The following is a 17,713-nucleotide window of genomic DNA, read 5'->3' as shown; positions in this document are numbered from 1 at the left end:
AAATCAACTAAACATGTAATTTGATCGGAAGTGTTTAAGCCTCTGCATAAGACTGTATACCACACTACACTGTATTCTATTACTATGCAGACAGAGCCACTGAAAGCTAAATTTATCAGAATGCTGGCTCTCTACAGAAAAACAGCAGCTCTGAACAGTTAAAAATGTGTTTACTACCTGCTGTTCATCATATAGCAAAAACACTTAACATTAATTCCCGTAGATCATTGCAATCAAGAACCAAAAATTAAATATGTAGTCTAGTCATGTTTTGTACTTTCATCCGTCCCCGTCTCCTGCACCTTTCGAAATGTTACGCCCACCTGCTGCTATGAAACAGAAGCAAACTTCAGCCTCGCTTAAGAAATTGATACTGAAGGTGTCTGAATTCATTTTTTGATTTATACATTTACACTGCTATTTAGCAAACCAAACAGGTCTTTCCTTTATAGCACAATATTAATGAAAGGGTAGGGATGCATTTTCACTGTTTGAGGGCTCATGTGCATTGGCTTTCTGCAATATCAGTATCCGTATCGGTGGTATCCGTACATCAGCAAAGTCGACATCACAATGTTTAACAAACAATGTACTGTGCAGCCCTATAGGGCTGTTAAAATTTACATTTGAATATTCACCAAATCCACTGAAAAATGCACATCCGAAAGCATTTGAACGTTTAAAGCCTCTGCTGCGGCTCCTAGTGTGTTCCAGGACAATTAGTTGCTGACGTTACCGCACACGACGGCTACTAAACAGACGGAGAACACTGCTGACCATAAACAGAACAACAATTTATTTTGGCTTTAATTAGAATCGGATGTGGATATCTGCAAACATCCAACAGCCTTTTAGTAACTTGGTCATCCCAAGCAAGGCGATGCATTTACTTTATAAGCTGAGTAACGCTAATGAGCAGAAGTACATTGTCGTGTAAGGTAATAAATGGTTCAGATGGCACACATTTTTCAGACAAGCCAACCCTCCAAATACGGATGATCTGTAGTGTAGTAATATAATAATCATACACTGAAACAAAGTTTCTGTGCAGGTACATTTTTCATTTATCAACGTACAAACAATATTAATGTGCCCTTAAAGGTTCAACAGTGGTTTTAAGGTCGAACTGTGTTCCTTACATAAGTTTTTTCCAGGTGAAAAGTATGTGTTTGTATCTTTTCATAACCTGATGTTTTAAAACAGAACAATAAAGTAAAAAGCCTTGAGACGAGACGGGGTGTGTGGAGTCAATACAACTTAGAAAACAGAATTTCAATGGATTATGGTACAATTATGTTCCCTAACTGAAGTTACCGAAAACGTACCTTTAAAGGGTACCACCCCTGCACCCCTCCAGCCACTGCAGTCACTTGCACCAGTTATAGACTTTTAGTACAGTCACTGTCCTCACGCTTTAAGTGCAGCTGCTCTCTTCAGCTTATAATGATGGCGGGAGATCACTGGCACGGGGATTTATGGATAAGTAGCCTGTGTACCTATGTCCATTACCATCTCCCATGTTGCAATGACAGAAAGAAAATCACTTGTTTCAATATGTGAGTGCTTGGGGATGCTTGATCATTTGTGCAGAGCGCCCCCTTATGAATTTCGGAGACATAACATTGACTTAGAAATCTGCTGTTTCTTGCAATTAATTTTCCAAAAGATAGTTTTTTGCTTATTTGCTTTTTTTTTTTTTAAATAATATGTTACAAACTTGAACATATCTGAATACTTAACAAACAAATAAGTGAAATTCAAACTTGATTTCTAATCCCATCTGACAGCTCTACAGCTCTGTGTGTGTGTGTGTGTTTTGTGTGGAGCTACTCACCCGAATCTTTTCCAGCTCTCCTCTGTTAGCCGTCTGCTGTTTCTCAAGTCGCTCACTCAGCTGGGAGCAAATCTGAGGAACAAACAAAAACAGAAAAGACGTTGAACTACTCTTTCTCAAAGACTGGTACACTGTGCAAAAACATAGCCTTTGTTCAAACCTTTTATCAGAGAGATCAGGACAGATTGTCGAGCTAAGGCAATAATCCAGCTTTTTTCAATCTAATCTCCATCTGCAGCATCTGTAGTATACAGTTGACTAACAACAGACAGTAAATGACAATAATGAACGTAATTCCCTATACAGAAAGCTTGACAGTTGACTTATAACTCATTTATAGTAAAAGCCACTGGGCAGTTGATGAACTCAGAATAAATGTTTCAATATGTGACCATATAACACAAATACAAAACAACAGAAGTGTTAGAATGAGATACACATGATGGAAGATCTTAACAAAGCTGTTTGTGTGAAGTTTCATTTAACTTTTGAACACTGGAGCAACACAGTACAAAAAAAGTTCCAGTGCTTTCACACTGCATAAGGTTTTCTCTCATCAAAGAGACCTTGAAAGATTTCACCCACACTACTGCACAGGTAATGAGCTACAACAAATTCTTCCCTCTGAAGTTATCACACAGACTTACAGCTCAACATATATGATTCACATACAATCATATACAAGAGTCAAATTTCATGTTGTGTTGATTTTCTAAGTGAAAACAAATTAACGTCCTCTAAACGTGCACATCTCCTATTTATTTACTGAGTTTAACAAACAAACAAACAAACAAACAAACAAACTAATAAAACATCATTTGTGGCAAAAGTTATGGCACATTTTACATTTTATTTTTCCCAATATGTTAAACTAGAACTGCAGAGAAATGCAGTATTTTAATATCTTCTCTGTAGAGCATGTGTTAAATTTGTTTCACTCAGAAAATCAACAAAAAGTAATACTGGGGTGTTCAAAATTATGTACCTGTCTGTAAATGCCCAAGAACGTCCATTATAAACATGTTTTAAGTCAATATTTTTTTCTTTTTTTTTTTTAAGTAAGTAAGGAAAACTTAAATCATGGTTGATAGTAATTAACTATGTTACAGATGCGGCAGAAAAAGACTAGGTTGGAAAAACAGTGGAGTGTTTCTTCATGAAAGACCCAAACCTCCAATCAGAGCACACAGCACTTTCATAAAGCTTTTTTTCCCCCATAATATCTCTTCTACATCTAAGCCTAGCTGATATCACAACAGGGACAACAGTCCTGACCAATCCAACCTAAATATATCTGCAATTAGATTAGTTTTTTGTTTGATTATGTAAACATGTTGAGTGCTGTAAAAGAAGTTATCCACCAGTTAGACTCAGATATAACAAAACATTGGAGTTTCGCAAAAAGCACCAGTTAAAAACAGAGCCTGAGATGAAAGGCATGCACAAATGCAATCAAAACGTTCACTGCAAAGGAAATGGTGTTCACAAAGTGGAGAAGATTTCTTTGAAAGATACTTAAGCATAACATATTTGACAATCAGTAGGTACTGCAAGAAACCTTTCCAGCTAAATCAGGCTAACAGACCAGGGGAGCACGGGGCATCACCGAGTACATGATCATTTAATTTTATGCAGTTAAAATATTCAAGCAGAATGTGCTTTTGGTCTTCTCAAGATTCACCTTAAAGACTGTTTTTGCACCATCACAGTAACTTTTCTCATCATCTGTGTTCTGTGTAAGTCATAGAATTCACCCCTTTTTTAATCTCTCTCTCTTGGTGGCTGCAATATAGCACCATTTTGAAGGGATTAACCAACGTACAGTTACTTTTAATATGCTGTTACAACTACGACCTCCAAATTAAACACAGAGAGAAGCCCATATACCCTGTATAAATTAAAAACTGTCTTTTTTCCTTTTTATTTGTGTTCATCAATAATACTGAAACACGTGAAAATTAATCTCATCCAACCCTACTTGCATCTCTTTTCCTTTCTCTCTCTTTTGATTCACTATACCACCCCGTCTCCATCTGGTTAAGTGCATTAACCATGCTTCATGCTCCGTGTCACTGGGAAATCACTGGCCCTCTTTAAACCTCTTCACGCTTAAATGAAAAATCCAATTCTAATTGTGAACTTGACCAGAACTGCTGATCAATGGGGTAAAACCTCAAGACCGCACACATGTCACCACTTGCCAGTGCTGAGGGATTCACACATCTTCATTTAGCCCCCAACATCATCAAACACACAGCCCAGCACTGCACTTCATGCATCTTCATATGAGGGAATGCATTATATCAATGGCACCAGCATGTTCATCTTCCAACCATTTATGAATCAAACCACTGAACAGATTTTTGTGACAGAACTGGTCCAGGCCAGTAATGGAGACACATAGCTTCATTTAGAGTAACAGCATAACCAAACCTCTACTTTCCTCTATCTTTAGTATATACGGGGAATATTTATTCTCATTAGATTTACAGTCTTCTCATTCTGAATTACAATACAGCTGGCTTTACATAATAAGGGTTTAGATGGATGAGGGTCCACTGCCCAGACACAAAAAAGACTCTGGATTTTCTTCAGTCAGGCATGCGCTTCAATCTGAGGGCTGCCCAACACGGCGGTCATTTTTCCAATTTTGCGTGGTGCACTTTGGCCAATTGTTTCAGCGATTTTCAGTGGCCAACAGGAGAGCAGCAGGCATGTCTGGTAGTTCCTCTCACCACCTGAAAGGGTAGATTTATTAGAAAATGCTGCCCACTTTGCGAGCACAGCGCACACCATGAGTGGTGTGAAAGGGGTCTGAGTTCTAATGGAGTTGTGGTCTGAACAAGAAGTTGAATGAGATCTAAAAGGACCAGAAAGAAAACTGAGTCCACCTTATAGTTCACTTACATTGTGAAATCAAAAAGAACTGAGGTCATTGGCAATTGCAATTGCATCTATTTTGGAATGTTCAAATAGATTATAAACAATCATAAGAATATTTAGTAAGGTACGTACTCACTTTTGGGCCTATTCTCTGTTTTCTGCCTATTTTAAAACATTCTGTGTATTGTTTGTATTGTCTATATCCCACTCGTGTGTGAACAGCTCTCTGTTATCGCGCAAATGATAGTAATAGAGTATTGCATTGCTGGCCAGACCAGCATTTTAAAAGCTTTGAATACTCATTATTGTTTTCAAACAATAATCATTCTCAAATAATTTCTTAAAAACAAAAATATTAGCACTTCATAATGATGCATTAATTAACAGTGATGATAGTGCAAAAGAATTTACATCAGTCATGTGGCCTATCAAACGGGAATATTGCGATACTTACATCTTTGAAAGGATTAATCAAACTTGTTGCGTCTCTATGTAACCACTTTTTTCTTGTGGTCTGATAATTTAAAATGCTCCCACACGTGATTTCTTTCGAGGGCATCTCTGCTGTTACAGCTTCAATGGCTGCTTTTAATCTGTGCAATTTGTTGCGCCCTGAGACGAGGTGACGTGGAAGCCTAGCATAAATTTATGACTCATTCAACTAAACCAACTATAATCTATTCATTTTCAATAGTTTTCATATATTAACCAATAGCTGGTCTATTTCAAGGCCTTCACTGATTAAATTCATTTAAGACTATGATATTTGAGGTTTAAAAAGACAAAGCCTCTAAATATGAACAGGAATGCTAATGTAATACCCTGTCCCAAGCAATAAAAAAAAAAAATATTGTAAGCATTAGGAACAGTATGTGTGCTTGCCTAGCAGCAGCTCTGAGCCTCTGGACACGAGGAACAAAAGGCTTCACTTGTGGCAAGAGAACATGATGACTTGGCTGTTTCCTGAGTTAATTATGTGCTGTGTGTTCTCCCTGCCTCTTTTTCATGTTCATATATGTGAATCTGTTGGGGTGAGTGTTGTATCTGTACTCAGTTAAGCAGCAGTACCAGCTGTGTGTGTGTGCGTGTAACTCGTTCTGCTCTGAGGACCCCATTATCGTGCTGGATATGAATCACACTGTCAGCAGGGCCATTAAAAGCAGCTCTACAGGGATGTGAGAACAACTATTTTTACAGAGCACAGTTCACACTGTACTGCTCCCAGTCCAGCAATGCTAGAAAAGAAAAACAAATAAACAAATAATAAACAACTCTAAGCTAAACTTAACCCTAATTACAATCACTTCGGAAAAATGCTTGAGTTTTTATTTTAATAACTGTATAACTATTACTATTATTACATTTACAGCATTTTGCAGATGCTCGTGTCCAAAGCAATTTAGTATTAATTGCTTAAAAGCTCTATTATTATTTTTGTTTTTTTTATATTTATTCATTTTATCTATGGTTTTAAAAAATAAACTATTTAACTGCAGTTAATCACAATTTCTCACATTTGTCTTATTTACTCAGCTTGATTTTTCAATTTAAAAAGCAAAACATTTTGTTTTAGTTTTATGAGTGGACAAAATAAGCTTTATCTGAAGTAATTATTACTTCTAATAACTCAGTAACATTGTTTCACAGCAAGAAGGGCCTGGGTTCGATTCCCCATCCAGGCGACCGATGGGATAGGCTCCAGAGACCCATGAGGATAAGTGGCCAGTGTTGCTGAAGGCGTCCTCTAGCGTTAACATTAGAGATTTTACTGACATTGCTGCATCAGCAGTAAATGACTGTAAAAAATACTTTAGACTCAATGTACCTCTGAGACAAACAAATTCATACCATAGCAGTAGCTGGTTTTATCAAGCGAGCCATCAGTGGAACAAGCCATTTAAAAGCAGTATGCACTGCTTCAAACTGGAACTGTGGATGGTTTGAAGGGTCATCCACTTCCTTTAAGGACAGGCTGTCCCGTGTCACAAGATGACTATTAGTATGAGCGTGTAAATGTATGCTGCGGACTGACCTGTTTGTATTCTCCAATGATGGAGCCATTCTTTTTGATCTCAGACTCTGATTTGTCCAGCTCTCGCCGGCACATCTCCTTCAGCTGAGGACAGAGAGAGATCACAGAGTTATACACAAGATCACGAGATTCACTGCAAAGAGAGATAATGCAGTATGAGTAAGAAAAAAAAGAATGCATCCCAAGACTGGGATGCATCCCAGTAACTGCCCTGGCACTCAGCGGACCTCAGAACATTCTGACTTCGACCTCTTAGCATCACATTGTAATTCAAAGTCGTTGTACTGTGTTATGTACTCATAACATACTGCATGATAAAGTTCATAGGTAGACAACATTATGTCTCCTTAACTGTATGAGTAGCTTTCTATTCTTCCTAGCTAGGGGTTTGACAGAGACAGCCTTTTTTAATGTATTTTTTCTATTAATAAATAAGGGCTGAAAAGCAAGGGAGAAAAACAGATACAGTTAAACCAAATTAGTATACATTAAAATAAAGTCATTATTACAAAAAAAGGAAAAATAATGAAATGGTTTAGTATATAAATATCAACTAATGATGTACCAAAATTAAATTTCTTGGCCAACACCTAACTTTATTTATTTTATGTTTTTTGTTTTAAATAAAACTTTATTTATTTTATGCTTTTAACTAAACATACAGCACTAAACATAAAAACTAAAAGGAATTTTTATTATGGATAAATAACCTGTTCAATAAGACAAAACTCAGCTAAAACTAAATGAAGTTTACATAAAATAAAATTATTACAGTATTTTAAGCCACAATATGTGCCCTGAAACCCAACGTACTCGACAACAGTTATACTTGCCACAGAACCTGATGTCAGCATTAGCACTGCTTAACAACGAACACCAACTAAAAATGCGAAGAATCAAAACACATTCCAACACTACTGTCAACATGTTTTCAGTTGTAGATGAATAATTACCTAAATAAAATTAAACAGCCTAACTGGATTCAAATCAGTTTATGAAACAATAATAACACTTCACGGAAGAATGGAGAGATGGGAAATGAACAAACGACAGGAAAAGGTACATAATTATTGATGGGTAAATGGAAACAATTAACTTGTGAAAAACCATCAGACCTGCACACACAGAGCGCAGACTGCAGAGCACAACATGGCTGCTGACACATCTTTACCTCATATTTACATTTACACCATTTGGCAGAAAGACTTAGTTCGTTGTCTGCCAAGAAAACTTATCCTTATGCTGGTGTAAATAGGCCAGCATCTTTAGATACCATCGAGCTGAAACACTGCCAGCCACGGGAGTCTAAATGTGCTTAATGTGACTAATTCAACCATAAATGAGAAATCTTATTAGCTGTTATTGGCCCTGTTCACTCATAAGGATCATGCCATTCAATCAGTAATGCGGGCCTTCATAAGACTAAAAGATCTAAATAAATCAACCTTAGAGACAGCCAAAACATTAAGTCAGAATCAAATGTTTCAAAATAGCCAGGCAAGGACAGCTGCTTATAAAGCATTTACAGTTCTGGGGCTCTCTGGTCATTTTTCGGACCAAAATGCTTGATTTTAGAATTTGTACAGCCGCTTGCTTTTTTGTGCTACAGGAAGTTGCAATACAACTGTAGAAATGTGTGACTGCCTGTATATTTCTTTGCAAACACTGTTAAAGCTTGAAAATACATCGTTCTTTCGGTCCATACACACCATACATGGACGCAAATATCCACGCATTCGGCCTATACATTTATATTTACATTTAGCTCTGAACATTTACATAGATGTTATAAGGAGTGTTTCAGCCTAGACTGCCTTTGAATGAAAATTCAAGGCAGCCAATCGGAGCAGACATAATTTACATAACAGTAACAAAATCAGCCTGTTTAGTTCTAAAGGATAAAAAGAGGTCAAAAAATGCTCACAGAAGAATGAATTATGACTCAATTTGTTACATAAAGCCACAGAAACATAAAAGGATTTCGGAGGGAAAAATACAAGTAACATGAAAAAACATGGGCCCTTTAATATTTTACACTGAAATGATGGAATGACTAACAGGAAACAAAATAAGCACCAGTCACACATTCCGGAAAGATGAAGAAAAGTAATAAAATAGGGTGCTCTATCCCAGCAGTGCTGTCTGACTCTGGACTAGTCTGAATTTAGCATCTAACATTATTTCTAACAGTCAACGCAGTGAAAAATCAACTAAAATCAAGTTAAAGTTTTATGGTGGAAAAGTGCGGGTCAAGTGTGAGTCAACTGTCAACTTTCATTTGTGGTCCTTAATAATGTTGCATGCCATACAAAACAATTCCCATCCTGCTTTCGTGTAAAACATACAGGAACTGGTTTGCCTCATCTTTAGCTGAAATATTTGCTGCAAAATGTGAACTCTGCTTTATTCACAGCTTCCTGGGATGTATGCTTACAATTACTGCAAAAGCACTTCAATTATTTACACTTTTAATGCAGAAATAGTGCAATGCTTGGACAAAATTAGGAGCCCTTGTGAATATCGCAAGGACTGGTTTGAATTTGCATGAACTGAGTGATACGCTTACTGACATAGGCAATACATTGCCCCAGCACTGCTCATGATCAAAAGTATCACACACTGTTATTGATGATGTAACTTCTTTGTCACACAATAAACTTCCATACACTTTTTCAGTGAATAGGTCTTTCTACTAGCAGAAGCAAAGTAGAATTTTCTCCCCAGCCTACTGAGCAGCAAAAAGAGTCGCATTTCTGCTTCCAAACCAGAGCACAAAGAGCTGCATAAATGTCCTGGCGAGAAAATAAATTTCCATTATGCAGAAAGGTTTGTGCCAATGTTTTACACTGACAATATGTGGCATTAAGGATTTTTACATAACTGTATTCGACGCTCTTTCATGGCTGAGGTCTCTTGTTGATTCTGAAAAGAAACTGCATCAAAGAACCATGACGAACCAACAGGAAGTGCTTCTTACAGCTACTCTCAATGTGCACAGGCTCCCCAGGCATGTGCTGGTGTTCTTCCATAGAAACTAAATGTTTTTAGAAAAGCTTTCATTTCTTATGTTTTAGAAGCTTATACATTCCTCAGGATGATAATGTTTGGGACATTTTATGCATAAAAAAATACTCATCAAAACGGTCTGCTGGCATTTACAACGAGACAAACAAGTGATGCACAAAACTGTTTGTCCAGGGTGTCAGAAGTACAGGTGCCTGGTAACTTTTACATAACATCGCTGTCAAACACTGCAATATAATTGTTCTTCCAGTTTTACTTCTATTTTATCTATTTATTTTTGTACGCTCTTTTAAAATGTCAGCTGTCCTTAACAGGGTGTAAACATTTAATGTAAATGGATGGTTGCAACTTTAACATATGTTAATGTAGCAGGATTTTATTGTAAGAACAACAGACCACATCTACTGGTTCAGTCTTAAAATTGTGTGTGGACATTTGTATAGAAATTGTTCAAAATGACTTTATTATTTTATTAAAGCATATTAAACATTACAGCTGTACTGAAAAAAATTAAACAACCCAGTCAAATTACATGTTACTTTGATTTTGTAAGTGACAAAATGTTCATGTTCTGAAAATCCTTTAGAGAACACACTTAAATATGCCACTTTTCTGCTGTTTTTAGTCCACAATCTGTATTTGTAAAAATAAAACATGCCATAACTTTTGCACAGGCCACATTTTATGTTTGAATTTTTTCTCAATGAGTAAAGTTTAGCAAATAAACTGTAATTGTGCATTAAAATGTGCAGAAGTGTGTTCTCTGTAAAGGATGTGTTAACGTATTTCCACCTAGAAAATCATACAGCAAGTATTTATTTAAAAAATAAAATAATAAGCATTTTTAATGCTGATACACATAATTTCAAATGAATCATTTTACTGCACTGGTAAAACTCTACAAATATGATATACTCCTCTGTAATGCTAATGAAGGTAACATTAGCAGATTCTTTCCCAATTTGTACATATTATATATGTTCATGTGTCTGCATGATATGTACATGATGAATACTATACACAATAGTTAATCTCAACTTTTAGTAACATATATAAAAGACTTTGATATGACAGTGACATTATGTACAGTCACTTCATCACTTGTTTGTCTTGTTGTATATATAGACGGGGTGGTGGATACTAGGTTTTATTATGACAGCAACAACATATTCCCTTGGTTTCTTAGCTAAGGATTGTGTTAGGATGCTCTTTTTATTTTTTCTTCAAATCTTTACCATTCCTTTACTCTTCCTTCCTCTCCACAGGGGAAATCTTCCATATCAGCTTGAACACATATTTAACCCAGCTGTCCCCTCTGGTACACAAGTCCTTACTCTTTCTAAGGAAACTACTGTCCAAAGGCATTATTGTGCCACTAATAAAAGCACTAACGTCTCACGAGATTCTGCAGCAATTTAACACAACTCACAGCCGGTCCACTGTGATTCAATCTCAGCCTCGGGGAACTTTTCTAATGACAGAGAGGCAGATAGGAATAAAGAAAATATCAATAGTGGCTGTGATAGTGTGGAAAAGGAGACTCGCACACTTCAGTACCATGAACTCTCCTTCGCAACACCATCTTAAGGGCTGTTCCATTTACTGTATAAGTTCTAGTGAAGTTTGTAAGATGACCCTTTGGAAGGGTGAAGGATCGAGTCAATGTAAATGTAGACTTCAGCAGCAGAGCCTACCCAAATCTGTTTTCAATCCAGAAAAAAAAATATGGCAGACATAGATGCTGATAGGTCAGAGCAAAAACAAAATACATATATACTTAATAATTCAAAACTACATTATTGGATTTGCTACGCTCAAACTAGTCACTGTGTAGCAAGCTACTTTATTATACATGACTAATAATGTAACTTTTTTACTTAAGCTTAAAGGGCCCATATCAGGGAAAATTGGAAGTTTTGAAAATTTAGCAGTCAATGTATGGAAATTAAGCTGCAAAATAGCCTGTTTTGAATTCAGTTTCTGTGATGTTATGAAACACAATACATTTACATTTATATCCACCTATTCACTTTACAAGAGTTTAGCCCCACCCCTTCGCAGTGAAGTTATAAGGAATGTTTCAGCCTGGACTGCTTTTGGTACTGAAGCACAATACAGTTACATAATGTACATAATGTAGCCACTTACATAATGTAGGTGCTGTGCACTTCTGAGTGTTGAGGTGATGTTAGGGCAGACTTAAAAACAATTCTGAAACAGAAAGATGGGAAAAAGCAGAGAGAAAATGGCTGACCTGCGCAGACTCTTCCTCCAGTCGCCTCTTCTCATCCTCCGAGTCTATTAACTTCTGTTTTGTGATGAGGAGCTCTTTGTTTAGGGCATCAGCTTTCTCCTCTGCCTAAAGAATACACAGACAGGCACACAGTCTTTATTACACCATTAAGTTATGCATAAATAAGTATGAACTGTGCCTGATTACATCAAAACAAAGTGACCGTACAGTCAGTCAGGTCACCACAGTAGAAGTAGTAAATCTGCTGGAAAACAAGGTAAAAGTGAAGCTGCTGCAGAAAGAACAACTTAACTGTCCTGATTACTCATCAGAGAAAGTGAAGGAGTGCAAACCTTTAAACTTCTAAAACACCTGTAAATGCTGCTGCTACACCTGCACCAAAATGTCAAAGAATAATAATAATGCATGAAGCCCTGTGCTAAATAGCCAGCCCCCTCTTACTTTTAATGCAGCACTTTATTTAATTCATGTTTATTAAATAGGCCACTGATTTAAGAATTTAAAATGTCAGTTTGGCCCATTAAAACCACAATAATGTTGGAATGGTAATAGTGTCTTTTAGTCTGTTTTATGTGTTTGTTTAGCCTACACAGTGAGAGGTTTGGGTTTAAATAAATAAATAAATAAATAAATAAAGGCTAATGAAAACCAGCAGAGAAAATACACCACTGGTCAATTTGTAATTCAGTACAGGGATTGCAATTCAGGAAGCTCCTTATAAACTTAAACTCCAATGCTGCTGTACTACACGATGCTGTTACTGTTTCTCCTATAGACTACTTAAAGGAAGTGATAAACAAACAAACAGGTCAGTAAGACAAGCTCACGTTGTCCAGATCCTTCCTCAGAGAGATTTTGCTGCTGACCAGTTCGTGGGCCAGGTCATCGTTCTCTTGCTCCAGACGCATGTTTGCCTCCTGTAGACGTCTGTTCTCCCTCTGTGGACAAGACCAAGGACAGGGTTATTGTGGTGTGTATTGTCTGCTTGAGTGTCTGACTCAGTGATCTTGTGACAGTGTCTATGTAATAGTTAACTATGGCAGTGAAGAGAGCAACCTTTGAGAAGAGTCCTGACTAACAGTTGACCCAAAACAGTGAAATATGTGCTGAGGTATTTAACACACTCAGCGCAATTCAATTCAATCTCTCAGGCTACTGAACATGGAGCCCATAAACAGATTTTACCCATCACAACAGGGCTGTGTGTTGTAGCACCCAAACACAAGGAGAAGCTTATATAAATACAGGAATAAATATACTGTATACGACAACTGTCTGCAAGCATGTGCATGGCATTTTGGTGCCATCACTATTTGCCCTTTAAAGACCTTTGCCCTCCAGACAAAAACAATGTTGTGCCCACTGTAAAATAATTTTCGAATCGATATTCGAATATCCGTAAAAGTTAATATTATATATTTAATATATATTATATATTAAGTTGTATATTTGGTTGAGCACAGAGAAGCCTGATAATGTGTCTAGGGATACACATTAACATCGGGATCACATCAGTATTGGCAGATATTTGCTTGAAAAAAAATATCAGCATTAGACAGAAATTTAGATTCGATCAATATTTCAAACTAACATTTGATGATGTAGTTATTGCACCCCAGAAGAGCAGAATGTTTAGACTTTGCTGGGCTATAGTGCTAAAAATTTGTATTTGATTGATTTTAATGCACTGTAACTTCACAGGAAAAAAGCTTTAGTTCTCTGTAGTGTTTTTTAATGTTTATGCATCAATTACATAAAAAATATCAGATACCGGCATCAGCCTATAATTCCCATATCGGTGCATCTCTAAACATATCATAATACATAGACACAGTAAACTGGTGAACTGGTGCTATCATTCTTAAAAAAAGATGGTTCTTCCAGGGTTCTTTAGTAAAGACAGTGGTTCTATATAGAACGGTGAACACTCGAAAAGCTTGTAACAATACACAAACCCTTTTAGGTGCTATTTAGAACCCTTTACAAAGTGAACCATATGAAACACATCCTCCATCAATATGAAGAAACCATTTCCTAATACAAAGTATCTTTTAAGCATGCAAATGGTTCTGTGAGTGTTCATGGTCCTACTTAGAACCAGTGTCCTTACTACGTGAAGAACCATCCATCCATTCATCATCTAAACCGCTTATCCTTCTGGGTCGCGGTGGGGTGCTGGAGCCTATCCCAGCTGTCATTGGGCGGAAGGCAGGATACACCCTGGACAGGTCGCCAGTCCATCACAGGGCACCGTGAAGAACCATCTGTTTTAATTGTATAGAATTTCAATATTCTAAAATGGTCACTGTGTTTGAGTAACTGAGACAGTGCAATGCTAAATAGCTCCTACATAAAGTTTTTTCTACTCATTAGATGATGTGTCAACATGTTTGTTAGCTGACAGCAAGAACAAACAAGTATCTTCTTGTTGTTTTGGGTTCTAGCTAATGCCAGCAAGAGTAAATGGCCTAGTTACAGCCATATATCTGAGTCATGTGTTTCACAACACAATCACTTTAACGCACTCACGTTTCGTTGTAGCAAAGTATAGGTAATGTTTATGAAATCTTAAATAGAAGCAAAAGTACATTACACATTACAGTTACAGCCCTGTTACAGCACTTCTCTGAATTTCTGGATAATATATTTTCTCTTTCCATGATGCAACAAAAACAGTGATTTCAATGCTGGAATACTGGCACCAGACATCTGCAGTGAAGACCACTGATACACAAGTATGAATGGTAAAAATGCAAAACATGGTGGCAGAATCACATAAGCAGCAAAGATCTTGTGCTATGTAAGTGTGTTTTAATCTGTTTGAGATTGACAGGTCCTAAATCATTTCTTTAATTCCACCTGAGTTGAGACAGAGCTAAGAGTTGAGTGGAGGGACACACTCATCAGTGATCCCTCCATCATTTCATCATTTCATCAGCATGCCTCTCTCCAACTCTCTCTCTCTGCTCTCCTCTGAGCCCGCGATGAGGTTTCTCCTGGATTACTGCTCATTACTTCCACAAAGCGCATATGCTAATAGGGGGCAGAGCGGTGCAGGGTCTGAAATGTATTCAAGCTCTTTAGAGCAGGAGGTGAAAAACAGGCTCAGATGAAGCACGCTACTTTACCCATCACAAATTAAGCTCAGCTCACTGAGAAACGTCGCAGTGCAGGTGAGATTCTCACAATCGCACACACATACACACAAGCGGAAATACTGTGCAAATATTTGTGCACAGGGTGCTCATGCAAAAATGGATTATACAAATCTTCCCAAACGTACATTTGTATTAATGATGAGCATGAAATAAAACGCCTCAGTATTTCAAACAAGCGCACTCACAAAAGCTGTGAATACTGTGTACAAAGGATGCTCATGCAAAAGATTACGTGAATAATCAAACACGATGCACACAAAGAAAATGCCTCAGAATGTCAAAGAAACACACAGGAGAAGATTGTGTGAATATTTGTGCAAATACGCACACGCACAACGTACATGCAAAAGCAGATAAACAGGTAAATTATCATACAAATTCATCAAATGGTGGACAGAGATGGTATGATAACACTTGTTCCTTTCTTTATTAAAAGCCTGTGCATCAGCTGATACCACTACAGTAAATGAAGGTTTCCGTTAGCTGATAAATATCAATATTGGACAGGTAAAACTCTGCAGAAGGGGCTTGAAAAGATCTGTAAATGCAAAGATTTGTCTCTACAAACAAAGATCAGAATTGTCCAGACTATGACTTTCTCTGTGGTTCTTTATGGACGTAAAAACTGGAAAATAACCAAGTGTAACAGGAAAAATATTAAAACCTTTGAATTTTGGTGTTGGCTTTCAGAAGACTTTTAGGAGAACCTTGGACAGCAAAGAAAACAAACAAATGGATCCTAGACCAAATAAAACCTCACCTTTCACTCAAAGCCCTGACAACCAAACTGAAGCTCTACTAATCTGGACATATTGTAAGAAGAACAAATTAACTGGAAAAGAACATTATGCTTGGAAGAGATGAAGGTAAAAGTAGAAGAAGACGACCAGCTGTACGATGGATGGATACAATCAGAGGAATCATGAACCATGATTATGTGCGTATGAGAACTGAACTGTCGAAATTGTCAAAGTGCAGGGCCCATATATGGAACCTTTTAAGTTTAGGACAGGGGTCGGAAACCCAAATGTTAAGAAGAGCCATTTTGTCCTTTCAACAAAAATCAAACCATCTTGAGAGCCACAATATTTTATCTCCATTTTACCATCTTGGCTGTAAATATGTGTCAGTATGTGCTAATATACTAGCATAGGCTAAAAAATATAATATAAATGAAAACGCAGACTTACTCTGCTCTGCTTTAAGCTTTAGCTCACCTATAGCCGCTTTTCTCGCATCCCAGGCAGGAAACTTTTCCTCAAAAATTTGCACAGTATCATTTAAAATGTCTCACAACATTCGACTTTTTACAAGGCTGAAGTCAGTTTCTCATTCGCCAGCTTTTTGTTCGAATTTACCCATTCCACCTTAATTGCTTAATTTGGCCTGAGGTGCCAAAACGTAGCTAACTGCTGCACTATTTTAAGGTGAAACAGGAAAGTTTGAACAAGAAACTGACTTTAGCTTTGCGACTTTTTAGTGTTTGAGTTTCTCGTTGCAGATTAAATGTATAAATAACGTAAAATGCCCATCTTAAGTCTTTCTCAATGACTTTTCACTAGCTAGGCATTGCTATGGTGACCAGCAGCCTGCATGCCAATCTTCAGGATTAAAGGGTGAATAAGCAGTTATACATTAACTCAAGCATTTAAGACCATTTATTACCAAAACTGTGTTAGAACGATCAGCAGAGCTTTTATTTACTGCAAAAGAGGATTATTTTATTTTTACCTAAAAATCTAATTCTGCAGTAAAAGAGTCGCATCGACCCTGGCGTCAAATGTTGCCGACCCCTGGTTTAGGAATTTAACATCAATGACTGGAATTTATCTATTTGTCCGGCAAACTGAATCATTACTGGACACTAAAATTTTCAAGCGGAAACTGATTTAGATACACACACAGACAAGGACTAACGACACACTCATATTCAAACAGCTCCATTTCACACAGAAACATACATTATTACCTCATATCTCTCTATGGGGGCCTCCTGTTGTTCTTGCTGTTCTCGCATTGTGTGGTATTCCTTCTCATGCTTCTTCAGCTTCTTCTGACTGATCTGTCACAAACACATACACACAATTATTTCTATATGTGCATACATGTAAGACTTTTTTAGTTAGTTAAAGGAATAGTGAAGTCTTTTGAAAAGTTTGTTGGGATAAAAGATTGTGGCTATAGAACAGTGTCAGACAATCAGGGCATTAAAGAAATAACACTGCAGAAGAGTTAACTGACTCCATGCTCCATGATTTTGTAATAGCAACTTCTGCTAGGTTGGACAAGCTAGGAATCTTGATAAAAATACCATTTAATCTGGTGAGAAATTCTAGTGCAAAATTCAGTTATGGTCAAAACACTTAGATTTAGAATAATTAACTACTAATTAATAATTAATTTGAAAAAATATTTATTTTTGCATGGTAGCATATTTGTCATTACCATATAACACAGTTCCAATTAGCTACAACGTAGCGCAGCTTAGTAGCGAGACGTTTTTAAATGGGTAACTTAACATTACGCTA

The 17,713-nt window shown here is 37.0% G+C and overlaps 1 protein-coding gene across 3 annotated transcripts in view; it reads right to left on the bottom strand.

Moving 5' to 3' along the window:
* LOC118824818 (rab GTPase-activating protein 1) overlaps nt 1-17,713 on the bottom strand; it is a 126,583-nt gene that overhangs the window by 5,805 nt on the left and 103,065 nt on the right. For all 3 annotated transcript variants that reach the window (XM_036595239.1, XM_036595241.1, XM_036595242.1), the window contains 5 exons: nt 17,155-17,247; nt 12,855-12,965; nt 12,028-12,132; nt 6,750-6,833; nt 1,835-1,906 (listed from right to left, as the gene is read on the bottom strand). In XM_036595239.1, coding sequence (XP_036451132.1) covers nt 1,835-1,906; nt 6,750-6,833; nt 12,028-12,132; nt 12,855-12,965; nt 17,155-17,247 — 465 coding nt within the window. The remainder of the gene's footprint in view (nt 1-1,834; nt 1,907-6,749; nt 6,834-12,027; nt 12,133-12,854; nt 12,966-17,154; nt 17,248-17,713) is intronic.

Source organism: Colossoma macropomum, unplaced genomic scaffold (assembly GCF_904425465.1).
Source record: "Colossoma macropomum unplaced genomic scaffold, Colossoma_macropomum, whole genome shotgun sequence".
Taxonomy (NCBI): Eukaryota; Metazoa; Chordata; class Actinopteri; order Characiformes; family Serrasalmidae; genus Colossoma; species Colossoma macropomum.
Note: the sequence above shows the minus strand (reverse complement) of the source record. Positions and strands in the feature narration are given on the sequence as shown.